Source organism: Amphiura filiformis, chromosome 18 (assembly GCF_039555335.1).
Source record: "Amphiura filiformis chromosome 18, Afil_fr2py, whole genome shotgun sequence".
Taxonomy (NCBI): Eukaryota; Metazoa; Echinodermata; class Ophiuroidea; order Amphilepidida; family Amphiuridae; genus Amphiura; species Amphiura filiformis.
The window spans coordinates 51,179,762-51,207,611 of NC_092645.1; the positions used below are offsets into that span (position 1 = coordinate 51,179,762).

At 37.0% G+C, this 27,850-nt stretch overlaps 2 protein-coding genes and 1 long non-coding RNA gene across 3 annotated transcripts; 1 reads left to right on the top strand and 2 right to left on the bottom strand.

Annotated features, from left to right (window-relative positions):
- The first annotated feature begins 1,018 nt into the window (after positions 1–1,018).
- On the top strand, positions 1,019–7,328 carry LOC140138785 (uncharacterized). Its single transcript, XR_011857061.1, has 3 exons — positions 1,019–1,158; positions 1,496–1,554; positions 5,080–7,328. It is a non-coding gene; the product is annotated as an uncharacterized lncRNA (long non-coding RNA).
- A 4,434-nt stretch (positions 7,329–11,762) lies between these two features.
- On the bottom strand, positions 11,763–12,260 carry LOC140139212 (uncharacterized). The gene has a single exon (XM_072160993.1). It carries the CDS (start codon positions 12,258–12,260, stop codon positions 11,763–11,765), a length of 498 nt encoding a protein of 165 aa, XP_072017094.1.
- Positions 12,261–18,456: 6,196 nt separating this feature from the next.
- LOC140138786 (uncharacterized) lies at positions 18,457–27,160 on the bottom strand. Its single transcript, XM_072160554.1, has 3 exons — positions 26,785–27,160; positions 23,631–23,733; positions 18,457–21,325 (listed from the first exon to the last, which is right to left on the bottom strand). Exons 1-3 carry the CDS (start codon positions 26,839–26,841, stop codon positions 21,144–21,146), a joined length of 342 nt encoding a protein of 113 aa, XP_072016655.1. The 5' UTR covers positions 26,842–27,160; the 3' UTR covers positions 18,457–21,143.
- Positions 27,161–27,850: the final 690 nt, after the last annotated feature.

Sequence of the window (27,850 nt, forward strand, 5' to 3'; positions counted from 1 at the left end):
GTGTATTGTGTATAGGAAAACGGACAGTAACTGCAGTATGTTGCCATTGATTGATAGGCTATGAAAAGAGCATTGCCTTCTAGTTCGAGAATGGTAGGCCTATTAATATAGCAGGTTCCTCCTCTGTTGACAAAGGATGTGTCGAAAGGAATCTCACCTGACGATTCCTTACACAATTGGATAATATGCTTAATATTTGGCATATCATCATGAAGCAGGAGGTAGCACTGAAAAGCTTTAAGTTGATTTTCCCTCGATAACCTATAATAGGTTATCGAGGGGAAAACACAACACCAAGGATTCACAATCACAGAGAATGGTCACACAATTAGTGTGGAATAATTTCACTTTTGCAAACTAATTTGGAACTTGCTCCACTGCTCAGACGTTCCATCTTCCACAAAATACACCATGCTAATGTTATTCTTCTTTTAAAGGTGCACGCAGGGTCAGTCTAAGTGGGAAATTTTTAGACATTGTTTTGTATTGTATCTTTAAAAAATGAAGATAAGTACATACAATCATAGGCCTACATTTTCATAAAGGAAATGATGAATCCAAGCATATTTCTGAAAAATGAGCAGTTTTTGAGAAAAGCGCCAAATTTGATTTTCCATGGCAATTTGTTTTCGTCCACCAATTTATTTCCAAATCGATGAAAACTTCATTTATGTTTTTAAGACAGAATATTACTAACCTTTTTCTCAAATTGTAGAATTTTTTCCTCGGTTTTAAAATATGGGTCAAAAGATATCAAAATTTGACTTTTTTTTACCACAATTTGAGATATTGGAAGGCTTAACATAAAATAATTAATTGGTAGAGTTTAAAAAACGTTGCACACAACTAAATTTGTTCGCTTACATGAGCTTTCGACACGACGACTCTGTGTCTTTTTCAAACTGATGGTGACTGGTTTATTGATCTGGGTTGTCACATGACGAGTTGGCGATGTCAACAATGCCGGGAACATTGCGTGAGTGGGATTTTCCCATATTTGCATTAACACGTCAGCATTAGACACACTAGGCCTATTTGATATGCATTTGCATGACGATAAATTCGGTTTAAAATACAAAACTATTGGAAATGTACGGTGGTCGCCTGACCTAATTTGAAATAATTCTTTGTGAATTCATTTAAGACGTTCCTATACAGGTAAGTAATTTAAAAGCTGTCTCTTCCCAGCTCCCCGTCCGACTCGGTTCCTCTCCTCAGCATAATTATTAACATCTTTAATATAGTGTCCGGAGAAAACCTGCGAGAGCGAGTATGGACTGGAAACAAAGTACATTATAAAGCCACATTGGGAGCGGGGTTTCGAACCCTGGACCTTAGAAAAGCGAGGACAGGAACCACTACCAAAAACCGTTCCCAGTTATGCTGTCGAATTCGAAAAGGCGAAAGAAACGGTAGCAGACGACGATGTGGATAAACATAAAAATAAAAGCATGGTTGTAATCATTTTCTCTTTCTCTCTTTTATGGTATTATAGCAATATGGCTAGACCAGCATGGACAAGCAGAACAACGGACTTGAAATTGGGGCATAAAGGTAAGTTAGAGGAGACACGTAGTAATTCCTAGCAAGCACAAAACATTTTTTACGGGTTATATTTTTAGGTTTTTAAAATAACATTAAAATAACATGAAGGTCATGGAAACGTTTAAAACGTTTGGTATAAAAATACACTATACAACACCACTTTTGTCAAAATGTTATTCATGAAATAGATGCATTTGTAGGATTGAAAGTTTAAATCAAGTTTTGTTTAAATCCAAGGATACTCACGTAAAGTGGATCCCCAGTGGTCATTCTGAAGAAGCCATCAGCCAAAATTTATGTGAGTATCCTTGGATTTGACAATCACAAACCAAACTTGATTCAAAATGTTATTGTAAAATATTTTGGCAAGCATTTTTTGCAAAATATTTCGTTATCACTTACATAACATTATGTTAGAATATTTTGCAGTTAGTTAAAAGAATGTTTTTGAATGTTATAAAAAGGTTTTTTTAGTAACCTTTCTAATCCTTTGCGAATAATGTCGGAAAAAAAATTCGTGTTTGCTGCTGGGAAGCAGAGTGCAGTAAATTTTTGATCTGAACTGTAATACTCGATCTGGTCACAATAAAGGGATAAGGCTAAAAAAAATAATGTTACAGGGTGTATCAAAATGATTGGTACCCATCAATTTTGATGTTTGTTTGAAAATCCCGCCTCTTCCAAATCAACATTATATACCAATCATTTTGATACAGCGTGTATGTCTCAAAGTCCATGGCAGTTTCAAAAACGAAACGAAACCTCGGAATGAGGTGTTTTTTTTAGATTTTTTTTTATAGATTTTTTTAAAACAAAATTCTGAACTAAGATGTCATTTTCGAGTGTTCAAATGTACACAGTATGAAATTGTGGTTGATTAAACACAATTGAGGTACAAACATCAATTGTTTTATACCTAAACAAACGAGTATCGAATCAAGTAACTTTTCTTCCAAATTGTCTCAGAATTTCATAATATTACGGCAAAAAACTATTAAAAAAAACTTTTTGAAAAAATAAAAAATTAATTTTCAGTGTTTCAGCTGACATGGACGCGAACGCGCGCGCGGGCTTTGAGACAACATTTTTTTTGTTTAGCCTAACTGATGGCATAATTAGCATTTATGTTTAATTGCATTAATATCTATATACATTAACAGACAAATCAACATGGTTTCATGTTTTTAAATAATTTAAAAAATGACTTTCATATAAATTGCTCTTCCGTTGGTAGCTATATTCCGGGGGGGGGGTCACTCCCATTGTGGCCTGTACACCATCCGCGATAATGAAAACGCGTAAAAAGGGTAGTTTTTCGTGGGTAAGCACGATACGCGCGTAAAGCGTTTTGGGTGTCAAAAATATGAAATATTGGAAAAAAGGGTAGCAAAATTGCAATTGCTAATACGCGGAAATGAAATTTAGGAAAAGAAAATTGAAGCAAGGAATAAAATCCCTGTTTAGGGTATTAGCCAAGGGTTAAATCCTTGTTTAGGGTGCTTTTCAAAAGTTGATTATCGCGGATGGTGTACAGGCCTCAATGGGAGTGACTCCCCCGGGGCTATATTATAACCTTAGTTCTACGAAGGGAGTTGTACCAACCCAAAAAGGTTTTTCATTTGGCATAAAAATCGCGCATGTTTACGCCCTAACGACTTTCCCTATGCACTCACTGCAGTAATATTTTTTTACCCAAGCACCTTACCCGGGGTAGGTAGGTAGTTAAAAATGGCCATGGAGGAATGAGACCCACAATAGGTTTCTACAGTAAAATCCCTAATTTTCATTTTGCTCTTGTAAAATTTTCCAAGAGATATCAACTTTATATTTGGTAGTTATGTTGAAATTCACACGTACATTGCCGTTTTCGCCAAACGTTTGACAAACATTTAGCGATCACAAACGTTTACGAAAATGTTTAACGTTTGGCTCCTTAATCCGTTTATAAACCGTTTGACTATAAATGTTTAACAAACATTGTGATCGGCAATTGTTTGACAAACGTTTTATTAGCAATGTTTATTAAATGAATTAAACAAATGTTTGGCAAACTTTTAATAAATACGTTTTGTTAATAATTTGTTTAATAGTAACTTTTTTAAAACAGTTATCTTACGTTTTGTCAAGAAAATCATCAAACTGATGTTTGTAAAGTTTCATCAAACAAAAATTTTGACTATAAATCACATTTTTGACCAAAAGTCACATTTTTGACTAAAAATCATATTTTGAGTTTGACTAAAAATCACATTTTTTTGACCAAGAATTATATTTTTGACATAAAATAAAATCATATTTTCACCAAAATTCATATTTTTTTTTACCATAAATCACATTTTTGACCAAAAATGTTACTAAAATAAAATTTGTAAAACAAATAAAAGATGATTAAAATAAAACATTTGACAAACAATTTGATCCATGACATTTGCTCCTTATTCGTTTATAAACCGTTTGGCTATAAACGTTTGATAAACGTTTGCAAACTGCGTTTGTCAAACGTTTGCAATATGTGCTGTTTGCCTAAGGTATGTAGGCACACAGTACCTACTATATACAGGTTGTTATTTTCTCTATTGGAATTGCCTACACATTGACGCCCTCTGTTGTTCAACGTTACATTAAGGTTACTCTTGCTTTCATGCCCTGCGGGGCCATTATATATAGGAACTCCATTAATTGCTCCAAAAACAATAGCGATCAAGCTATAAATTAGCCCCCAATAGAGGGCAGGACCTGACGAATGAGGGAAAGTGAAGGGGGAAAAATAATGAAAGGTTACGCATTCACCTTGCAAGTCCTCATTATGAGAGTTTCCGGCCTCAGCCATACAGGGCTTGCGGCATTGATGTTTTAAGCCCTGACGGGCTGAGGGCCGGTATCAAAAAAAAAAAACCCATGAAGGCCACAAGCCCGGTATGGCTGAGGCCAGAAATTCCCATAGTGAGGAATTGCAACTAATGGAGTTCCAATTATACAATGGCCCCGCAGGGCAAAAACGCAAGGTGAATGCGTAACCTTTCATTATTTTACCCCTTCAATTTCCCTCATTCTTCAGGCCCTGCTCACTATCGGGGGCTAGTTTAAGCTTGATCGCTATTGTTTTTGGAGCAATATTGTTTCTTTGTGGGCAGAGATCAATTTAAAAAAAAAAAATCAACACATGTCGTTTATATACCAATACCATTCAATGTGTACAACGTAAACATGCACAAAGGGAAGGGTCACAACACATCCCACATTTGGGCAACATGTACTTTGTTTATTCACCCTACACAAGCAGTGCACACAAAATTGTTTTACACAACCCGTAAAACAATCTAAGAACTATTCCGCTTATTTGATTCTTTTTATTCGCTTCCTTTCTTATTTCTTTTTCTTTTCTATTTCCTTTTCCCCGTCTTTTCTCTCGCTCACATCCCGGACTCTCTTTTTCTTTTCTTTTCTTTTCTTTTTCTCACTCAACTTCTCCCTTCTTCCTTTCGCGTTCTTTTCCTTTCTTCCTTCTTCTTGCTTTTTTATCTTCTAAATTAGGTGTGGTATCGGAATGGGTACGCCCGGGCAAAACGCTTTCCCCCGTTTATGGAGATCGAATTGAGATGGATCGATGGTTAAGCATCTACCAGCACTGGGCGTTGTACATCGGAAATGATATTGTCGTCAATTTCACCGATGTTTAGAACCCCAGCGGCAAAAAGAAGGCGGATAAAGTAAAGATAATACAGAGCGACATGTACAAAACAATCGCAACCTCAAGAGCAAGAATCAACAACTCTGACGACGCGATGTACTTCAAGCCAGCAAAAAGAGATGAGGTAAACAAACGAATCCAGAAATTCATGGATACCCGACCAGGTTACAACGTTAAGACTAATAATTGTGAGCATTTCGTGAATTATTGTCGGTATGAAGTGGCATTCAGCAAACAGACCGATCCAACTAAAATGTATGATCCTATGGATGGTGGTGGTACGATGAGACTTGAATACGCCGTGATATCCTAAAGAAAGGTACCACAATGAAACGCCGTAGTCTAAATTATTTTTACCTTATTGCTGATAGCAATAATTATACATTTATTAAATCTCATAGCGTGCCTTGTAACAACATGACATTATTCAGTAGAAAATGTAATCGGTGTAATTATAAAATATAATTATGTAATTATGTGTGTCGCCAGAACTTGTTCAGAAAGAGACCACGTATGAGTATGTGCAAACTTTGGTTAAAATTTCGTAAAATAGAAGCCATTCCAATTTCGGAAATTATCCCTACTAGTGAACTCAAACCTGGTAGCATTGATTATTGGGTGTGGGACTTACGGGTGACCTAAAGAATATTGAGGCAATGATCTTCTGATGGTCTAATAAGGTCAACCTGACAAACAACTTTTGTACAAATTTGTACCAAAACTGGCGTTAACTCGTTAAAATGTAAAAATATGGCTTCCATTAATATGGATATCGAATATAGACATGTAAGGATGGTATCTCTAGACGTCTTTGCGCCTAAAAATGGAACTTTTTTAGAGTGACAAAATATTAAACACGTGAGAAATAGAAATAGTAGTCTACGAGGCTGTGAAATCAGGTAAAACTTTCTGTATTGACGTTCGAACATGCCTTTGTGGCATTCCGAAGTCGCAAATATTTAGCATAATTCAATATTTCAAGGTTCTGTAAACACCTCCTCAAGAGGATAGGAAAATCGATCAACATGGACTGCTCATAGACTCTAGAAAGACCTCTCAAGAGGGCGCTATGACGAAAAATGTTCAAAGGTCAACAACCTTTTCGAATACTGACCATAGTTAACAACGTCTGATTTTGGTAATTTTGGTGTCTAATTATATGTTTTCTTGCATGAGAAATATAATTACACAATTTAAAAAACTGTACAAGGAACCATTGACCTCCTAATTGCAATATGGGTGCTTTTGGCAGCCATGTTGCAAAAGAGGGTCATAAGTTCATTGTATATTTTTTTAATTTGCTTAGTTGTATTTCTCATGCTAGAAAACATATAATTAGACACCAAAATCAGACGTTGTTAACTATGATCAGAATTTAAAAAGGTTGTTGACCTTTGAACATTTTTTGTCATAGCGCCCTCTTGAGAGGTCTGACACATAACAAACTATACATTTTTGGAATCCTCATGACCATACGAGTAATTTTATACATTACTTGACATAATTAGAGCATTCTGAAAATTTGACCCCCATGTTACCTTGATTGACCCCTCCCCGGAATGCCCGGAAGTTTCAGGAGGTGAGCCCAAGCTAAATTTATTCAGAATCAATCAAAGATCACAAAATAACTTTCAAATCTTTGTTCTATGATTTGGTCACGAGCTCTACAGGATAGTCTTCTACTATTACTCTTGAAGTGAGGAATCAACATTTAACCACAAACTGCCTCAGGCAAAACTCACTTCCTGGGAACCAAATAACAAAGTCATTTTTATATAACTCATTGACCTATTTGTGTATACTGTCTCTAGCTATAATGACATCCTTGTGATCTGGTCAACTTATTGACAGATACGAACCTCAGGAGGGAATTCATCAATTCTCTCCAGGTAGTGAATCGTAATGCGATAGTAAGCACATATGCTAACTATCGAGTCTTTACGGTATACCTAAATCTCAGTGTGCCTTAAGGGATCTAAAATGAGCGTTTATTGCGTTTCGACAGTATTTTTTGTGGGACATGAGAGCACCTCAGACCTATCGAATTGCATTCTGAATACGAAGCATGTCTTTCTGATATCAAATAATTTTCATTTTTGAAAATCACAATATAATACAAATTTCATGACAAAATTATAAAAATTTGATATTTTTCAAATTTTTGATATATAACAGTCCTCGAAGTAAATTATATAAATCTAATGATATATTCTTAAAGTGTATGTAGCAGGGAGGAAAAGCCGACGATCAATTGAATTGACCTTTCATATTGAAGATATGGATTTTTTTCCCAAAAAGACCTAATTTTTTTTGGTGTTTTGGGAAAAAAATCCATATCTTCAATACGAAAGGTCAAAATTTTCAATTGATCGTCGGCATTTCATCCCACCTACATACACGTTAAGTATAAATCATCAGATTTATAAAGTTTACTTCGAGTACTGTTAAATATCAAAAATATCATTAAATTTTTTAATGATTTGCCATAAAATGTGTATTAAATTGCGAATTTCAAAAAACCAAAATTATTTGATATCAGAATGACATTCTTCGTATTCAGAATGCAATTCAATATGTCTGATGTGCTCTAATGTCCCAAAATAAATACTGTCCAAACGTTCATACCCCAACCCTTAAGTAACAACATAAAATTACTCAATAGAAAATGTTATAAATTTAATTTTAAAATTATTATTATGTGTCGTTTTGTCTCGCCCGAACTTGTTCAGAAAGAGGCTACGTTAGGCAAACACTTTTTCTGCCCGTATGCATATGAGTATGGGCTAACTTTGGTTAAACTCGAATGTAAATTGAAGTTCATACGTGCTGGTAATAAATAATTTCCAACAGTTTAAACTGACTTTCAGCACATCTTCATCAGAACGAGTCCTAACTCTAGGAAGAACGCCCTTATTGGACCGAAAGTCGCCAATGGTCAACAAAAGGGCAAGTCCATCACAACATCTTGGGACTTCTCATGATGACGATGTGTGTCACACATCGAACATTCAAGGTTAGTGAATTTTTGTGCTGAAAGTCAGTTTAAACTTGTGGAAACTTTGGTTAAAGTTTGGTAAAATAGACATCATTCCAATTTCCAAAAGTCTGGATATAAAAAATCACAACATTTAAGAGACCTGAGGACTCAGAGCAGGTTAGTAATGATAGCAAGTCAATTTTCAAAATTTCCAGCTTTGGTCACAAATTTAGTGTTAAGAACAAGACTTCGTACCCATACAATACTTGACCATTATTTTGCTCTCACAAACTTGAAAACATTGTAAAATGTTGTGAAAACCTTTTATAACCGTCTGGTCGACATTTTAACGTTTTCTGTGAGCCCTTAAAAAAGTTACGAAGAAAACTGAAGAGATGTTTGCATTTACAGGGATGCTATGTACAGTATACTTAGATTTTTTTGTTCTATCTCATAAAATAAAATGAATAAAATGGTATATATCATACTGATTTTCATAGTTATAATCGATATTGTCTGCGAGTTTATCTCTTTGCCTGTCGGTGTGGGTGGCTGTCTGTCTGTACGTCTTTATTCTCGGAACCGACAGGTCGCATGCCTCTCAAACTTGGTGGATCATAGGTGCGACTTGGTCCGTGACAAAGCAAGTTTGTATAATAGTAGATGACGACCCGGGGACCACATCCTGGAGATTCTCTCTCTTACCGCTATACCGCTATATGTGCAATATACAGCAACTTATTTTCTTTGATAATTTTAAAATGTTAGTTCGTATCTTAATGCTGTATATTTAAATATTGTTGCCATGTGTTTATGCTTTTATGTATGCTTTGTAAAGCGCATTGATATTTGTTTGTAATGTGCTATATAAGAATAAAATTATTATTATTATTATTATTATTATTATTATTATTATTATTATTATTATTATTATTATTATATTATTATTAAGTAACAAACGCATATGCTTGTTGGGTGGGTGTAACTAAAAGACGCTGACTGGGTGGGTGTAACTAGAAGACGATAACCGAAACGAGACACGAAATTTAAAGGTCATTTAGGGCTCATTTGAGGTCATCCTGTTCAAATCGCCATAGATTTTCGCAGGGGTCAAATCGCCACAGATAACGCAGGTTCACGAAATTTGATGGGAACGACCACCGAAGCGAGATGAAACATGTCAAGGTCAGTTTGGGGTCAATAAAGTCATACGGTGTCAAATTCCCATATACTGTTGCAGGCTCATGAAATTTGGTGGGAACGACCACTCTAGTAAGTCAAAAATGTCAAGGTCAATTTGGGGTCATCCGGAATCAAATTGCCATAGATTATTGCAGATACATGAAATTTGGTGTGAGTGACCAAGCAAGACAAACAATCTATGGCTCAAATCGCCATAGATTGTCGCGTCGGTTCAATGAACAATGTCAGGGTCAATAACTTTTGGGGTCATCCAAGGTCAAATCGCCGGCCATGGATTGTCAAGCAGGCTCATGAAATTTGGTTAGAACGACCACTCTAGCGAGACAAAAGAGTCAGTTTGGGGTCATTTAGGGTCATGTCATCCGGGTCAACAAAGGCGGGAACAGGTTCAATCTTCCATTAGTCTACGAGACTGTGATCAAGTTTGCGGTCAAAGAACATCCCAGTCTTACTCTTGCAGATGAAATATGGAGAGTCATTTGAAAATTTGGAGATATTATATATTTTGTGTGTGTTTTTGGATCAAAAGTTAATTCGATATACCAACACAGATAGCTACATGTGAAATTTCATGAATATATATAGTTTGAAAGAGGCGCCGAAGAATATAATATAGTTTGAAAGAGGCGCCGCGCCAAGGGCTAGTGCAAACACAAATTAAGCAGTACAGGTACATCAAACTTCCAGAAGTCTGCGAGACTGTGAATCTACGGTCGAAAAAAAAAAAACAGTCACGACTTTATGATAAAAATCAGTCTCACTCTTGGTGATAGTGGTGATGAAAGATGAACAGCCATTTTAAAATTCGGAGATGAATAAAAAAATTGTGTTTGGATCGAAAGTTAATTCAATATACCAACACATTCCTCCCTACGTCATACATAAATTCGCACAGCCCCATTTCCCGAATATGAAATCATAAGAGGTGGGTTTCGAACCCACGCCGGCACGGTTGTTTGATGTATATAGAATTGGCTTCATTATTAACTAAATGCAAACTATAGATGGCGCTATTTATCCTAAATCATATTTCTTTATTTGCATGGTTTAGGTGATTAATATTGCCATTAAAACAGCTGGAATAGGTGAAACAAGCAACAAGGAACTTTTATAAACACATTTTATCAAACAATAAAAGGAATTATTTGTATTAAAAGCTTGAAAGAGTATTTCAAGTAACTAAATAGCGCCACCAATTTTGTCATTAATAGATACATTTTATATCCGAAAAAAGCTTTAAAAAAAACAATAAAGTCAATCATTTTTGTTTAAGAGGGGAAATTAAAGTTGAGAATGGCTCAAAAGCTTCTGTATACATTAGCATGATATCACTTTTAGCTGTTTAAGCCTAAGATGTGGTTGTACTAATAAATGAGCCCATCAAACAACCGGGCGCCGTGGGTATATTCAGCTCAGCGCGTCAATCCATTGCGCCACAAGACTTATTGGTGGCCGTATTGAATTTTTAACATGATATAGACGAATCCAACGAGCCAAGTCATGGTCAGGATTTGGTCGGCCATATTTGAGTACCCGCATGCATCAAACAGGTGTTGTGAGTGCCCAATTGGGTGGATAAAACCCGGTTAAAATTCGATGTTAGAGTCTTTTGTGTTGTAAACTGTCATCATTCTTTTGTCTACGTGTTACACGGGTGATAGAATGCAATTTATAATACCCCTCAAGGCCGCATCATCCCACATTTTAGGTGGGATAGTTGGGTACCCGTCGCGGCTAATGGCTGCCATTGAGGAGCAGGAATGCGTGAAATTGGATTCGTTATAACTCCAACCAGGTATGTGCGAGTAGCGGGGCATAGAATAGAAATACAACAATAGAGGCCGTCAGCATTTTTCAAGCATGACTCATGACAATAGTGTTTGTATCATTATTCGGCTGCGGAGCAGGCGACTACAAGTTTCCTCCAGCTACACCGGTCTTGAGCCATTGCTGATCGTTGACCTTGACTCAGCATGCGTTCCATATGCCCCAAAAGACACTGGATGTATTTCCAGAACAAGGTTCGTTGCCGTCCGGGTTTCCTCTTGCCTTGAGTTGGGACATACAATGCATACTCTTTTACTGGCTCATCATCAGGCAAGCGGAGTATATGCCTTACAAATTTCAGTTCTGACTTTCTCAACAAGTGGCGCTGTCAGATTGTAGATGGTAGAATTTGGTACTCTGTCTGCTCTCTTGATGTTCAGCATAATACGGTAGCAGGATGTGCCAAATGAGATGATTTTATTTTCCATATAACCCACGACTCACAGCCGTGTAAAACTGTGACGCAGGTTACGTGACTCAGTTTAAATTGGGATGGTAGAAAGTTTTCCACACACATGGTCATGACAGTTGCTCTAATTTCCTCCAGATTGTCCAAGGAAGAGCGTTCCGTCTCTTCAGGTCACTAGCACTCGACCCCATCATGGAGCCTAGGTACCTGAAGTCGGTTACATACTTAATGGGGTTTCCGTACACTTGGAGAGGAGGCTGGGGTTGACAGTTGATGGTCATACACTGTTTTGGTGCGCTGATTATATGTCCAAGGTCTGCTGCGGCATTTGCGGTCCTGGAGAGCTGACACTGGGCCCGTGGGGTGGAAGACTCAAGAAGAGTGATATCATCAGCAAAGTCCAGATCATTTAGCAATTTGGCCGGATATCTTCTTGATCGACGAGGGCAGGTCACAACTCCGGAGTCTGGTCCAGACGCCTTTCCCAGAAGGTAGTCAACAAGAATAATAAAGAGAAAGGGAGCCAATACATCGCCTTGCAGGACTCGTTGCAGGACAACGAGGACTGTTGTTACAGCGAAGGGTTCAGAAATGCCTCCGTCAATCATAACTGCACTGCTGGAGTTACTGTAAAGTACCTTGAAGTGCTTGGAATGCCGTAGTGACGCAATATTGAGAACATTACTGTTCTGTTGATGGAATCGAAGGCCTTCTTGAAATCAACTAAGGTAACTGTCAAGGGGACTTCCATAATTCTTCTCAGTATATGGGTCTGCTGTGCGCAGCTGCGTCCTGGTCTGAAACCAGCCTGGTTGCTGGCAGCAAGGTGTCTACATGAGGCCGGATTCGATTTAAAAGGATCTTAATTGTTGTAGACTTTAGCAGCTATGGACATGAGTGATATGCCTCTATAGTTGTCATCAAGGAAAGGTCACCTTTCTTTAGCAATATTATAATAACGTTGGTGATCCATTGGCGGTGTGGAAATAGTGTAGTGTAAACTTCTGAACAGAAAGCATGAATGACATCAACCACTTGATCACCACCTCCCTGAAGGGCCTCGGCTGTAATGGCACAATCTAGCTGCTGCTTTGTTGGCTTTCATGCATGGCGGCAATGGCCTTAACGGTCTCTTCACGAGTAGCAGGGTCAGGACAGATGGGGAGATCTTCTTGCGCTGGTGGGGGTATATGAAGTTCTAACAACCCCAAACCACTGTCATTGTTGAGCAATAAACTGAAGAAACTTTTCCACTCCTCGAGACTGAAGTTCTTTATCATTTGAAGGAGCTGTGCCATCTCTCTTTTTGACTTTCACATTTTGCTTGGTGTTCTTTCCGGAGAGTGTGTGGATAAGTTTTTTTTGCGTATTTTAATAACCCCAGGCCGATGACGAATGCTGATGTGATACCATCATGTTGTAATGTGTCTCTCTTAGAAAACGGAATAAAAATCAATTTTCATATTTTTCTACGGTGCTTAGTTCAGGAGTTTAAGGTTATTAATTATTTTAAACTGTTGTGATTTGGTAGTTCACAGCATCTTACGAATGGTAGTGAGCTTTGGCAAAAACTGCATTGCTCAATTCATAGCGAGCGTGTAGAAGAATTCAAATATCACAGATATACTTTTATAGGTGCTGCGGTTCTTGAGTTACGTTGTAAAGAGGGCTGAAACAACAACAATTTTGTAAAACGTACATAACTAATTAACAACAATAAATTAAGGGAACTGGAATGAGCGTTTTGAGCGTTTCGACAGCGTTTTTGTGGGACATGAGAACACATCAGACCTATCGAATTGCATTCTGAATACGAAGAATGTCTTTCTGATATTAAATAATTTTCATTTTATGAAATTCACGATATAATACAAATTTTATGACAAATTATTAAAATTTGATATTTTTCACATTTTGGAGATATAACAGTCCTCGAAGTAAATTTTATAAATTTAATAATATAGTCTTAAAGTTAGTGTATGTAGCTGGGAGGAAAAGCCGACGATGAATTGAAAATTTTGACCTTTCGTATGGAAGATATGGATTTTTTTTCCAAAAAAGACCTAATTTTTTTTTGTGTTTTGGGAAAAAAAATCCATATCTTCAATACGAAAGGTCAAAATTTTCAATTGATCGTCGGCTTTTCATACCACCTACATACACTTTAGGTAGAAATCATCAGCTTTATAAAGTTTATTTCGAGTACTGTTAAATATCAAAAATATCAATTTTTAATGATTTGCCATAAAATGTGTTTTACATTGCGAATTTCAAAAATATCAAAATCTTATTTGATATTGTAACCAGTGTATGAAGCCAAATAAATAAATAAATAAATAAAATAATAGAAAGGTGTTAATTTTCAATAACATATTGATCTAGATATTAATGAAAATAGATTTTTGGGTTGTTTCGACCAACAATACCTCGTCTACCCTTAAGGTCGAATAGGTCAAATGTAACACATTTCATACACAAGAGGTCAAAATTTAAAAAATGGTCCAATTTCATAGAAACTTGTCTCAAATTACTCCCCTTAACATAAGCAATCTCAAAAATATACTAAATTTACAATTTAAGTGCATTTTTGTACTGTCATGGCCCCCTTCAGAAGTCATGCAGCCAAAGTCCAATAGAAATGTGTACAAGAATAACATTTGACCCAAAATTTCATCCCATTCTAATAAATTGTTCAATTTACTTATTTTCATATTTGGCTTGCCGAAAGGGGTAATTTAAGAAAAAATTTGATTGCATCGGTGCATTTTGTAAATTTGGCTTCTGTGCAACGTGCATGAGATATATGCCATTTGACCTTATGTGCGACGTGCATGAGATATTTGACATTTGACGTTATGAGAGTTAAAAACGTCAAATGTATAATTATACAGCGTGTCCCAAAAGTAACTTAACATTGTGAATCTGCCATATGAATAGCACGAAATTAAAGTGCACAATTGGGCCAAGTCTTTTGGCGGTAAATGTTCACATTTTAGCATGCCGGAAAAATCTGATGGGGTTTGGTACGGAAGGTTGATGTCAAATGTTACTTCTGATACCTTTTGAAAGTACACATAAAAGATTCGGAATCGGCACCTCCAATTTGATCAAGAACCACTCTGAAACATGTGGCTCTGTGTACATGTAGGCTCCTCAACTATATACAGCCTGTCTCAAAAAAGTTGTGCAAGTGAAAATAGCCCTCTGTGGCAATTAGAAAATACCGTTGTGACATGATGCTTACATCAACGTCACGGGCGCAGTCTTATAGCTCTCAACTGCCGTTTGTTCTGTTCAATTTGCTTGTTCCAATTTCGAGATATGTTTATTTAACAACGAAAGGGTAAAATCACAATTGTGCCACTTTTACTAGGGAAGAGAGCTGTACATGTAAATCAATGATAGCCGATATTGATGCGTCTAATGCACTCCCCCTTTCGGGGCGCATGCATTACACGCATCAACATCAGCACGCGTGCATTCTTTTGTCTAATATCTCTCCCAACAAGTAATACCCTTTCATTAACCTATAACATGTATAAGTGCACAAGATTTGTTTGTCATTTAACATGTCTTAAACAGTATTTACCATGATAAAATCATTGACACGCACATGCAGAACGTGAAGTCCATTTTTACAACAGAATGTGAAATATTTATTTATCTTTTAATCTCTTTAAGTGGAAAAAGAGAATCATCATTCCTGCATCATGATAAAACAGTAAAAACAGTAAAAAAATGTGTGTCTTGTGTAATTGATGCATTCTTTTCATGTCACGAAGGAACTCTCAAAAAACTTGATGCGTATGTAAAGCCCTCTTCCCTAGTAAAAGTGGCACAATTGTGATTTTACCCTTTCGTCTTTAACTAAACATATCTCGAGACTAAAACAAGCAAATTGAACAGAACAAACGGCATTTGAGAGCTAAGACTACACCCTGGACGTTGATGTAAACATTATTTCACAACAGTATTTTCTAATTGCCAGAGAGGGCGCTTTTTACTTGCACAATTTTTTTTTGAGACAGGCTGTAGAAACATCAATTTATACAGGGCAAGTCAAAAGAAATTTGCAATAAGGCAAAGCCATGTTTATTTCAAACTTCAAAGTCTAACATTGCAGTTATTGAAAGTCGCTATTATAAATGCGACGGTCACAAAAATGAAATGCATCACATATTGCATGGTTGTTGTTTTTTTAACTGTGATACCAATTTATTTTATATTGTCCATGAGGCACCAGATTACTATTTATCTGCAGCCTTTCCAAAGACTTTTAAACTTGCATATCACATTTTACAAACTGTCCATTTTGTAGTTGACCAGGTAAGCCAAAAGGGTTAATTATGAGGGGAACGTCCCATTTATATATAATAGTCCCAATGGTCATTAGTCCCAAAAGGGTTCAAGTTAGAGTTTGGAGCATTTTATGTTAGGATCAGGGATGTGGTTGGGGTTAGGGCTGGCATTAGTGTTAGGCTTACTGTTAGGATTAGAGCTATGGTTAGGTTTTTGGTTAGGGTTATGTTAAGGCGGTACTACACCCCTGCCCAATTTTGTGCCTATTTTTGCATTTTTCTCAAAAATTATAGCGCATTAGTGACACGTAAGATATGTATATTATAGGGGCAAGGACTACAACTATTGCAGGGGTGTAGTACCCCCTTAAGGGTTGGGATTTGGTCCTTAGCTTATAGGTTAGGGTTAGGGCTAAGGTTAAGCTTAGAGTTAGAGTTTATAACTAATTCAAACGGTTTTTGAGCTAATAACCCTTCAGAAAACATCAAGCACACTCACTTTACTTGCTAATCACAGCTGTGAATACCTCGAATTCTTAGACTGAAAGTAAATGGTACATTAAAAATTGTTTCTGATGGAATACAAATGTCAAAGTATCAAGCAATCTTGTGACACAATTTTCAAAGTATGATGCAAAAATCTTGATAAATCTTTAAATTCTACACACGTCCACCCATACACAAGGCATACATATACTGTACAATAACCAGTGGCAGCGCAATGTGGGGGGGGCATATATTTTTCAAATATTTTTATTTCCCCCACAGTTTGCCCCCCCCCCCTCACTTTTGAGGCAAACCACAAAAAGTACGTAAATATCCACTTTTTGCAGAGCAATTTTGTGCAAAATTTGTTGATTCTAATTCATTGTAATGTCAGCGCCCATCTGGTCACGTGGTCATTAATTAAGTGCCTTCATTTAAATGCCCTAAGACGACTGTTGTATGGAATGAAGTTTAGCAACACAAGTTAGGAAAGTTACTTTCCAAGGCCTTGCTATGGGTTACATTCTATTCTTCAAGATGATATTTTAACCTGATGTATAGCATGTTTGTTTGAGGTTTTAAAATGTTTTAAACTGTACACTTTAGAAGTAAGTGCTTGATTTCTCTTAACCCTAACACACCTGAGTACTACAAAATACTACTTGATATGCGCTGTTCGTGCATGCATCCGCTGGCCAGCGAAGCCCAAAACCTGTGGCAAAGTGTCACCGACCCAGTGCTTGGCATGCAAGGGATCTCAGGTTCGAATCCCACCCAGAGCAAACAACTTCTTTCTTTGTTTTCTCTCTTTATTCCTTCCTTCTTTCCCTTCCTGTCATCAAAAAGCCCCTGGCGGGTTAGGTTAATATATGATTGGATTACAAAATATCTCTGTGCAAGACGAGTCTGGCTGGCATTACCTTTTTATGCTCTTTTTCTTAGATATTTCAGGTTCAATATCATTTTGTCTTTTTGAAACAATAATACAAAAAAGCACCCCACACACAAAAAAACTTCAACCTCCTCAATGTTTTGTGCATTCATAGAATGACATTTGCATGTGTCTAGTACATGAACTCATACTTCAGGTTAACCTCTCTGAGCTATCTTGTTGAATGGAGGTTACCGACTTCTGCCACTGGGAATGAGACCATTTGGCCACCAAATAAAAAAAAACTGTTCTATGGGGGCCCATACAATGTAGACCCATATTTTTAAACAGTGAGAACATATTCCTGTATGGTAACAATTTAGTAAATTTCAGTAAAAGTTTTATTTTTTTGATAGATTTTGATTTTTAGGGTTGTCTTAAAGCTAAATGTCTAAAATTAATCAAAAGCATGCATATATAGAACCTACAGCACACTAAACAGGAACCATGCTTTTAAATCTCATAAATAATAAATAAATAAATAAATTTAGTAGAATATAACATGCACTGAAATCAACATTTGAAGAGTGCCTTTCCAAAACTTGTGTCCATCCAGTGTCAAAGGTCTGGCCATGATCATGTGGAGGCTGCTAAACTTCTGACCCCAATCCCGGGAACAGAGACACAGTGATCAACTTCCACTGACGGGTATATATATTACAAAACTTTTGCTCTTGAAAGTACATGAGAGTTCAGAAGAAAATGGTGATACAAACTATTTTCAAACTTTTTGCACTAAGCATCTACCCGGGCATCTACCCTATAATGTTAGCTTTTAATTGATATTTTGAATCTATCAAAGCAGCACATTTTTCTTATTATGTTCTTTATATGTGACCGTACAGCACGATTGAGCCGTAAATGTCCTCAATTGTATTCCGAGTTACAGTGTAAAATGGGCATGAAGGTCGTATTCATTGGTACCTCAATTTGGTGCTACGTGTACCTCATTTAATGAGATACACGTAGCACCAAATTGAAATACCTATGAGAACGACCTTCATGCCCATTTTACACTGTAACTCTGAATACAATTGAGGACATTTACGGCTCATTCAGGTTGCACGGTCACATATGTGACTGATCTGGTCCATGGGGCCAAAGGAGGCATTTTTGAAAATTGAGTTACTATAATTATTACATTATACTTGCAATTGGCTTTCATTTACTGAAAAGCATACTTGGTTATGAAATAATGAAGTTTTTTGATGTCTATTTTCTTATGTATTTTATTGTTTTTTACTCCTTATTTTTACCTATATCTCAGTTTCAAATTTGCCGCCTTTGGCCCCCATGGACCAGATCGTGTCACATATTGACAAGTTATGTTCATGAAAGTTCATCTGTGTTGGTATAAATCATGATTTTGATTTAAATTTTTGATCCAAACACAAGGAATTAATTCCTACCTCTTGAACCGGCCCCAACCAACCATCTCTCAACAAAGACGGGGGCCGGTTCAAGCTTTCAGGAGTCTACGAGTCTGTTATCAGGTCAAAGGTCAAGAAAATCACGACCTGATACAGTCACTCACTCACTGATGAAAGATGGAGTACAATCTGAAAATTCCGAGGTAGGAATTAATTCCTTGTGTTTGGATCAAAAGTTTAAATCAAAGTCATTGACAAGTTATATTTGCCTAATGTATATCTCAAATCAAGAAAATTTAAAAAATACTGCTTTATGCATCTGAACTTTGATTTCATGTATTCCAGAAATGTAAACTGAAGTTTCAGAAAACCACTCTCCATTTGGTCCCTGCACAATTCATTAAAACATTCCTAAAACATACTTTTAAACTTGCTCTAATCCAAAAACTTCTCATCACCTGATCTACATTTCATGAGCTACATTTGTAAATGACATATATGTATCCTAGGTTAAACTCTCAGGCAAATGACAAAACCAGTTTCATTCTGGCTAGGTATCCAAACCACAAGTTGTGCTCTAAAAGAGGAAGCCCTTGCCAAAGCAGTTCTTCCGGGGTGAACCAAACCTGCCTGGTTATCAAATTAATCTGTGACAAGGTTATCTGTGAATTTGACAGGTGCTAATTGATATTTTAATGTTATTATTATTATATTAATGTCAAATACAGAGATAAGCTTGTCACTGATTCAATTGATAACCAGGCAGGTTTGGTTCACCCCAGAACTGCTCTGGCAGGGCTTTATCTTTAAGGCTATTAATAGACAGGTGTACCCCAGAGAAGATACCCTACACCTCCCACAATGCATTGCTTCCATTTCAATTTTCTGCATTGATTTGCTATCTAGTGCAACATGGGTCTATAGATAGTGATGAAAGGTACCTCCATGAACAGAGCACATCCAGATCTTTCAAATTATGTTAATTTCATGACTATAGACCCAAGTTTAGCCAGTATATTTTCAACATGAAAACAAATGGAACCTGTACAAAGAAATAAGTGTGCAATTTGATGAAATGAGCAAAGGATTATGGGCAGGGTAAAGTATCTTCTCTGGTTGTACCCATAAAGGTACAGATAGGCAAAGATACAATGTTCCTGTGCTTTGTATGCAATGAAAATTCTCGCATATTCATGAGGGTTGATCTACTACAGCCTGTGCCTTATACATACGCACATTGTTGCATACCTATCTATGCATAAACATGAAAGATGTCAAGACGCAAGCCTTATGAAAAATAAGTGCCAGGCCCAGAATGTGTGTCTCTTGCACTTCATGGAACAATTGGCCCTCATTAACCCCATGAAAACTAACTGCCGATTGGCCAAAAAGAAATTGTCATTATCAATTGGACCAATCAGCAACATTGTTACAATAATTTCACCACACAAAAAAATTGGGATGAATTATTTGTAAAGCTCCATTCTGATTGGTGATTTAAGTAAAGATATCATGTAATTAACCAATCAGAGGCAATGTTAGATCGGCAGGTAGGGCTCAGGGGGTTAACAATGATTACCAGATGATGGATTTTCCCACACCATTGATGTCAGTGCGCATTTCATTGGGTGTAGCCTCAAATCACTAGAGTTTGCTAGAGAAAGTGCTGGCGTACACACACAAATGCTTAAAGATGCACGAGCGAAACAGCTGTTTCAACATATATTGACTTCACTATCACACAGGGTGAAAAATGGTATAGTCAATGGATACAGTGTTTTGAAATTAAAGGTCACCAAGGTCAAGTCCAAGGGTAACAGAGGTCATGACCTTGGTGGATTTCCTGAATATTGAGGTGTATTTTGGGTCACTTTGATTTGTTTTGCATACGGTACAAGTTCAAACATGTAAACCACAAAAAGTTCCCTTACAAGCACAGCTGAAATTATCATAGTACTATTAGAAATTCTTCACCTTGCATGTTAAATTTAGGCAAAGATTGGTTACACTTTACCTGACTGTCAGACAAAATTGCAATACAAATTTCTGATGTCTCATACAATAATAATAATTTACTTTAAATTGGCTACAGAAAATCGTCATGGATATAAGTTGCAGTCACAGAAGTGCAAACAAAAGGGAAACATCTTGACTTCTCCTACATGAAAGTCAAAGCCAAAGCTGTGACCACTCTGTCCACTGTATGATGGTCTTATTTTAAATTACATGTTGGTATACAGTAAAATGAAGTTCGGCAAATATCAGCGAGCACCAGTTATGTCAGAATTTGACGTAGTGCCTTGTTTAAGTTGAACAGTATCTTTATCAATCGTTTTTAAGAACAGTTGTTTGCAAAGTACACTTTGTTTATAACAACAGTGTTTACTGAATGTTTCTTTGTGTGGGCTACGACTGCTGGCTGCTAGATCCACCCGCCTCTTCTTCCCCTGGTGTAGCGCCCTCATCATCATGTTTGTGGTAGTTGCCTTTCTGTTGGTGCCGACACATCTTGCAGTCATCATCCGAGTCACTTTCGCTACTGGAGGAACTCTCCCCGAACATGCGCGGTTTCTCATATATACAACAACCTAGGACAAAACATATGAAAATGGAGAATTAAGAATATGTTTTAATACTTAAATATCAGGGGCTTATTCGCTGTCGTAGTGAACGTTAGTAACCACTGGTTACTGCTCCAAGCCTGGGCTCATACACCTGTTCCTAATTTTGAGATGCCATAGGCTTTGTGTTGTGATCATTTCGATCAATGGTTCGTAACAAAGAAAGTGTGATCCAGTTGACCTAGCAATGGTCATATTCTAACATGCACTACAACAGCGAATTACAGCCATAAGAGGTAAAATGTCCCACTTTTATTGATATGGTTTTGGTTCACCTTCATTTGGAGGGAAATTATGGATATATTTGCTATCTTGGACAGTGGTGTGCCTGAACCTTTTTGTCAGGGGTGGCAAAGAAAAGAAATTGCCCAGTGGGCATTAGTTTGGCCCAATTTTCCAGGGATATATGTGACACCATCAAGGGAAATGAGTCGGATGTCGCCAATATTGATTTTGTGATATTAGCAAAGAAAGTGTTAAAATTCTTTTGTTTTATATTGTTTTCAACAATTGATAAGTTGACCTAACTTCCCAAAGAAAAGTCATATCAACATGGGGTTTTCAGTTTCTGAAAGCTCTAAATGTCCTCTTTAGAAACATATGTAAAACTCATTTTTGACCATGGTCGACATGTGACTCATTCCCCTTGATCATGTCACATATGGCTTTATGCACCCGCAGCATGCAAAACTTCAGCTTTGTGCTATTTCCAAGTAAAAGTTGATGCATATTGCTTGGATTCATTTTGTGTGAAATAACGCACAAATTTCAGTCTTACACTACACTATTTTATACCAAAATCAACATGCTTATGTGGGTGTATATTTAAATATTTTGAGTTGTCAGGGGTCAATGGCCCCATGCCCCCCCAGCCCCCAATTAGGCATGCCACTGATCTTGAGTGATTTTGCTTAAATCTTCTTAGAAGTAAACATTATTTCCCTGCATTCAGTGCTTCATTATACAGGGAATGCACTCCTTAAGCCAATTGGAAAAGCAGTTAAAAAAGTACACGGATGGCATTCATAGTGTATCATGCACTACGCAGTCAAGTTAGCTCAATCGATAAATGCTCGACTCTGGTGCGTAGAGGTTGCGGGTTCGAACTCTGGCGGTGCCTACTGCCTAGTACGCCACATGGAAAAATTGAGTTAGCTTGAAATTCCCTGGACAAGGAACTCACTGCTAATTTGTCTCGTTGTAACCCGTACGAAACTCGGGGAGCTGATCCTGGTTGCGATGGTTATTTGTGGAATGTTGAGGGTGTGCGCTCTTGAAGCAGCAAAGTCCCTGATTGGTTGTTTAATGGTTTGTGGAATGATGTGGGCGTAGTGGTCAGCGACAACCTGTAAAGTGTGCTGAGGCTTGTGGATCAACGCTCAGGCGTTGTGCCTGTGCCTATTTTGATCAGCTCGTAATCAGCGGGCCTTATAAATAACATCGCGGATTAATATCAATATATTTTATTTTTAGAATAAAATTGTGACATCTCTCCAGAAGCATCACCACAAGTTACATTTGAAGTCCAATAATTTGTCTACTTTCTTTAACACGCAAAATATAGACCAGACAGGTCAACTATATCACTCTTAGCGTGGGTCTACTTTTTGGGGTAGTGATAAAACCCTAACAATTCCCACCGATTACGAGCTGATCAAAGTATCTAGGTGTTGATGCGTCTAAATGCACTACCCCCACCCCACTGCAGGGCTTGTGTACTAGATGCATTGACATCTCAGTCTACTTGCATTTAGTACAATTTCACTCTCAACAAGCCAATAAAGTTAATGCAGTTTAATGCACCTTTAAGGTGGTACTACACCCCTGGCAAATTTTGTGCCTATTTTTGCATTTTCCTCAAAACTTATAGCATATTGGTGACAAGTAAGATATTTTATTTCAGCACAGACAACAGTTGTGGAGTTACAGTCAAAAATGAGGGAAAACTACTTGCCTTGAGTTGCTAAATTTCCAGTGCAATAGTTGTAGTCCTTGCCCCTATAATATGTACATATCTTACTTGTCACCAACGCGCTATAATTTTTGAGAAAAATGCAAAAATAGGCAAAAAATTGGCCAGGGGTGTAGTACCGGTACCAACTTAATTGAATTATTGTAAATGGCAATAATTCAGCACAAAACCAGCATGGATGATTGATTTATGAATAGGAAAATATTATGTACCAGTACTGTGAGTGCGCAGATAGGACTTTTATACATTGCATTAATCTAGATCCATTTGCATACAATTTTACAGTCTTCATGTACTTACATTTAGATTTTTTCTTTCCCATGTGTTCATTGTCAACAACTCCTTGTTTCCAATTCACCTTCTTGTCACTTTTTGGTTTCTTCAGTTTTAATCTTACATTAGGCTGAAAGTAGAAATGAATCAATCAGTGAATGAGTTTCTCAATTTATAAATTAATATGAAACAAACTGCAAAATTGCAAAATTGCAACAAAAAAATTTTTTTTTTTAAGTCATTTATTTTTTCGGTTTTGTAGTGTCCCTGGATCTAGACCTAAATGCTAGGATCATTCATGGTTGACCAAAAAAAAAAAAAAAAAAAAATTGCACAATGTTTTGTGTTTTTAATATGAAAATTCAAATTCAATGCATTTTGATATCATTTTAAAATAGAGTACATGTATGACATGAAAACAAAGTATCAATTTTCATATTAAAAATACAAAACATCGTGCAAATTTTTTCTTTTTTAGGTCTTGGTCCAGGGACACTACAAAAGCAAAAAAAAACCTTAAATTTTTTTTTTTTTTTTTTTAATTTGGGCACCGGGCAGGGTATTTCCTGCCCGGTAATGTAATCTCAGGCGTGTACCCGTGAGCCCGCCCGAAATGAGTTAAAACAAACAGCGATGTGTTCGGACTAGAACTGATCATATCTTAGGTGTACAAGGCAGTTACGGCGAGGATGACATTGACAACTTTGTCATCCTTCCTTATCCTTGTCGAATGAATGGAATCACATCATCGGGTTTCATATCGGTCTCGCAACAAAGATTGTTCGTTTCGCCGGCATGTTTCAAGAAAGTAAAATTCATGATCTTTTGAGAAATTATAGGGATAGTTTTATTTTAATAGCCTCTGGTATGAGGGATTGAGAATGTGGATCAAAGATAACCTGGGCACTATATAGAATTGTGACCCATCACAGATCAAAACCGACCACTTCGCGGTTGGCTTTATTTTCAGATAACAATGAATGAAAGAAGATGAGAAAATATTTTAAAAAATAAAAAGAAATTTGAGCTTGTTCTGCCTCACACACCGACATCGCCTGGTACATTGTACAGCAGATACACTAAAATCAATACCCGGGATCGATACACGTGAATGTGCTATGCACGATTTGATATTCAGATGATAAATCTTTGGATACCGCCGTAGAAAATGATGAATATCTCCCGTAATTTTTTTATTCTAAAGAAGCCATATTTTTTTGCTTTCATTTTAATGTGTTGAAAGGATATCATAGTCGTTAGCTTGCGTATTGAGAAAGAACCGTGCGTACATGTATTGAGCTCAAAAACTGACAAAAATTCTGCCGAATTATAGCACAGCATAGGCCACTCGTGTAGGCAGTCTAAAAGCAGATGACCTTATGGCGTACATTTTTGTATGCCGTACCATGCTCACTCACACACACAGAGGTCAGTCACCAGGCTATTGTCAATAGCCTTAGTCGGATGTCCCTCGGCCCATTATGTGTCTCAAAACTACTAAACAGGTCGGAACAAAATGGCCATGCGTGGCTGTGGATTCAACCTACCATGACGATTTCTGCCATGAAGATATCGGGGCGATGACACTGTGCCTCATTAAACATTTTTACTGCATCTGATTTCAACAAAGTACATGTAAGTAGTGCCGTACTATTACGTTGACTTTCGTATTCGGCGAGGAGGACGATTTTCGACCTCCTCATTTGTTTACAAACAGAGAGGTAGACAAAAGGCCTGTCAAAACTGTTCCGCTTGTCCAAATACTCGAATATCAAAACTTGGATGGTCCACAATAAAGTGATTCATGCAACATGAATAGTAGCCTGAGGTACTCACACCTCCGTCACTACGATTTCCACTGGCCTTGCCCTTATGGTGAGGAAGGAACAACTAGGGCCATGATGTTTCGGGCTACATGAATAGGGGATTAAAAAACTGTGAAGTAGGAACATGTGCTTCTTTAGTCCAATTTGCCATCAAGTTTTCGAATGGAAACAGTTCAGACCCAGAACAGGATCATGTCCGAAATTAATATTTTGTTCTGGGTCTGATTATTCGGAGTCTCCCCCCTCGGACTAATACGTAAGGTGTCATTCTAAAGCTAAAAAACAAATCCTAGACTGTTTAAATTTCCATTTTCATTTCTGAAGCCAAGTGGTTGGTTTTGATGTGATGGGTCACAATTATTTAATTTGTGTTAATCGTGTACATCGTGGAACATACGGTACCGTACACTTTGCATGGCTGTACTTATGGATGCGGCGCGTAGAGTAGCGTTGTACGCTCGTTATTATGACAAGCATTGTTTAAAAATGATCCACGATGTACACAAATTAAATAATTTTCTTTTTTCTAAAATAGGCTTCTCATAAAGCTTAGGGGGTGGTGCAATAATTACAGTATGTGTACCCGGGTGGGGAATTATAGGGGGGAGCAAATATTTTTTGGCAGAACAAAAGGGGGGGGCCAAGCATTTTTTGGCAGGTCGAAGGGTGGGTCAAGCGATTTTTGGCAGGTCGAAAGGTAGGGGGGCAAGTGATTTGGCACAGATATTTTGGGCACCGTTTCTATATTTTTACGCCCTAAAAATAATGCAAAATTTCCTGCTCGCTGAGCTCGCATTGTGATAAGACAATTTAGGGTTTTAAATTTAGGTTCCCCATAATCTTACATATGGGGTGGGGGGGGGCAAAGATTTGGCACATCAAAAGGGGGGCCAAAGCAGGGTTCGATTTAGAGGGGTTTTACATGCACAAATGCATGTAACTTTGGCTCTGTGCATGTAGAATTTTTTCTGTGCATGCAAAATTTTGTGTTATTCAGCCTATTTTGAGGAAAAAACCAGAGTTGTGCATACGTGTAAATTTTATTTTCTAAATCGAACCCTGGGCCAAAGGTTTTTTTGGCACATCAAAACTTAAAAGGGGGTGCAACAATTTTTTGGCACAGTCATAGGGGGGGGGGCGCAAGCAATTTTTGGCAGACCAATTTGAGAATTCACCATCCCGGGGTACACATAATTATCATGATTATTATTATTATTGCACCACCCCATAAATCAGTGCTCTGAATGCTAGCCAATATATACCGTGATGTCAACGGACTGACACCCCAGACAGGTCATGTTGGTGTACATTTTAAATTCATAATCATCATGATCATATAGTTTTCATCTACTCACAGATTTTTGTTCTGTTTTTGTTACTGTCCGTGTCGGTAATGTTGTTGTTGCTGACATTTTCTAATAACAAAGTTTATGGTGCTGGCCAGCTAAATTCTGACCTGGTGCCTGTTGTTGAATATAGACCTCCTCACTCCTGTCAAAACAAATGAACTCCGGGAATGAATTTCAACTTTGAACTTGATCAAAACTTCTTCTCACTGACACTTCCCAGCCAGTCTCAGTTCTGTGACAAAAACAATTTTTCACTATTTCTGATTTTGAGGTAAGCTTATTATTTCCTTTGATTCTTCTTCTTTCTCAAAATCAATTTTATTGAATTTAACAAGATAAGCACTGTCTGATAAAACACTAGTATCACACATTAATCAAAAATAACCATTTCAATGCGTGTGTCTACGTGCAAAACGATCTTGGTTTGTTGTGGAAGTCGCCATATTGAAATGTTTATTCTCAGTGTTTCTACTTCTAAGTTCAGATCCAAAATATTTACTTAATACTTGAAATGCATTTTTTAGACAGACATTATAAATAAAGCAACTTTCTAGAACATGGTAAAACCTATTGAGGTTATTGTTCTACTTGATACGATGTTCCTTACTTAATTAAACCACATTGCAAATCATATTTAGGAATTTGTTCACTTTTAGAATTCCATAAATATGACGTCATTCTTATTTACAGGGTGGCTTGAAAGTCTGTCACAATAAAAAAAAAATATTCCCCTGTGTCAATTATATGGATCGTCCCATTCGCGTTCATTATGTTTTTTCAACTATTTTAATCAAATCATCAACATACTAAACCGTTCATATGTCTAATATAATTAGCAAATTAGCAACTACTGATACTATTATACCTGATATAATAGCATCAGCTGATAATATCCAACATGACATATAAACTACGACATCGCGACATGATCTGATTTTTTTTGCCTATTTTATATTTTGTATGTTTTATTGAAATCGGATTTAAATCATGACTACATGTGAAAACAATGATAATTTATATCTGAATAAACATGAAAAGTTAGCCAAAATTAAAAAAAATTAAAAAAATTGTT

Coding starts and splice junctions, on each gene's coding strand:
- LOC140139212 (XM_072160993.1), bottom strand. CDS start 12,260: ATGATTGACGGAGGCATTTCTGAACCCTTCGCTGTAACAACAGTCCTC.
- LOC140138786 (XM_072160554.1), bottom strand. CDS start 26,841: ATGTCAGCAACAACAACATTACCGACACGGACAGTAACAAAAACAGAA. Junction 23,734..26,784: donor CAAAAACAGAACAAAAATCT/GTGAGTAGATGA, acceptor TTCTACTTTCAG/CCTAATGTAAGATTAAAACT. Junction 21,326..23,630: donor GGGAAAGAAAAAATCTAAAT/GTAAGTACATGA, acceptor GTTTTGTCCTAG/GTTGTTGTATATATGAGAAA.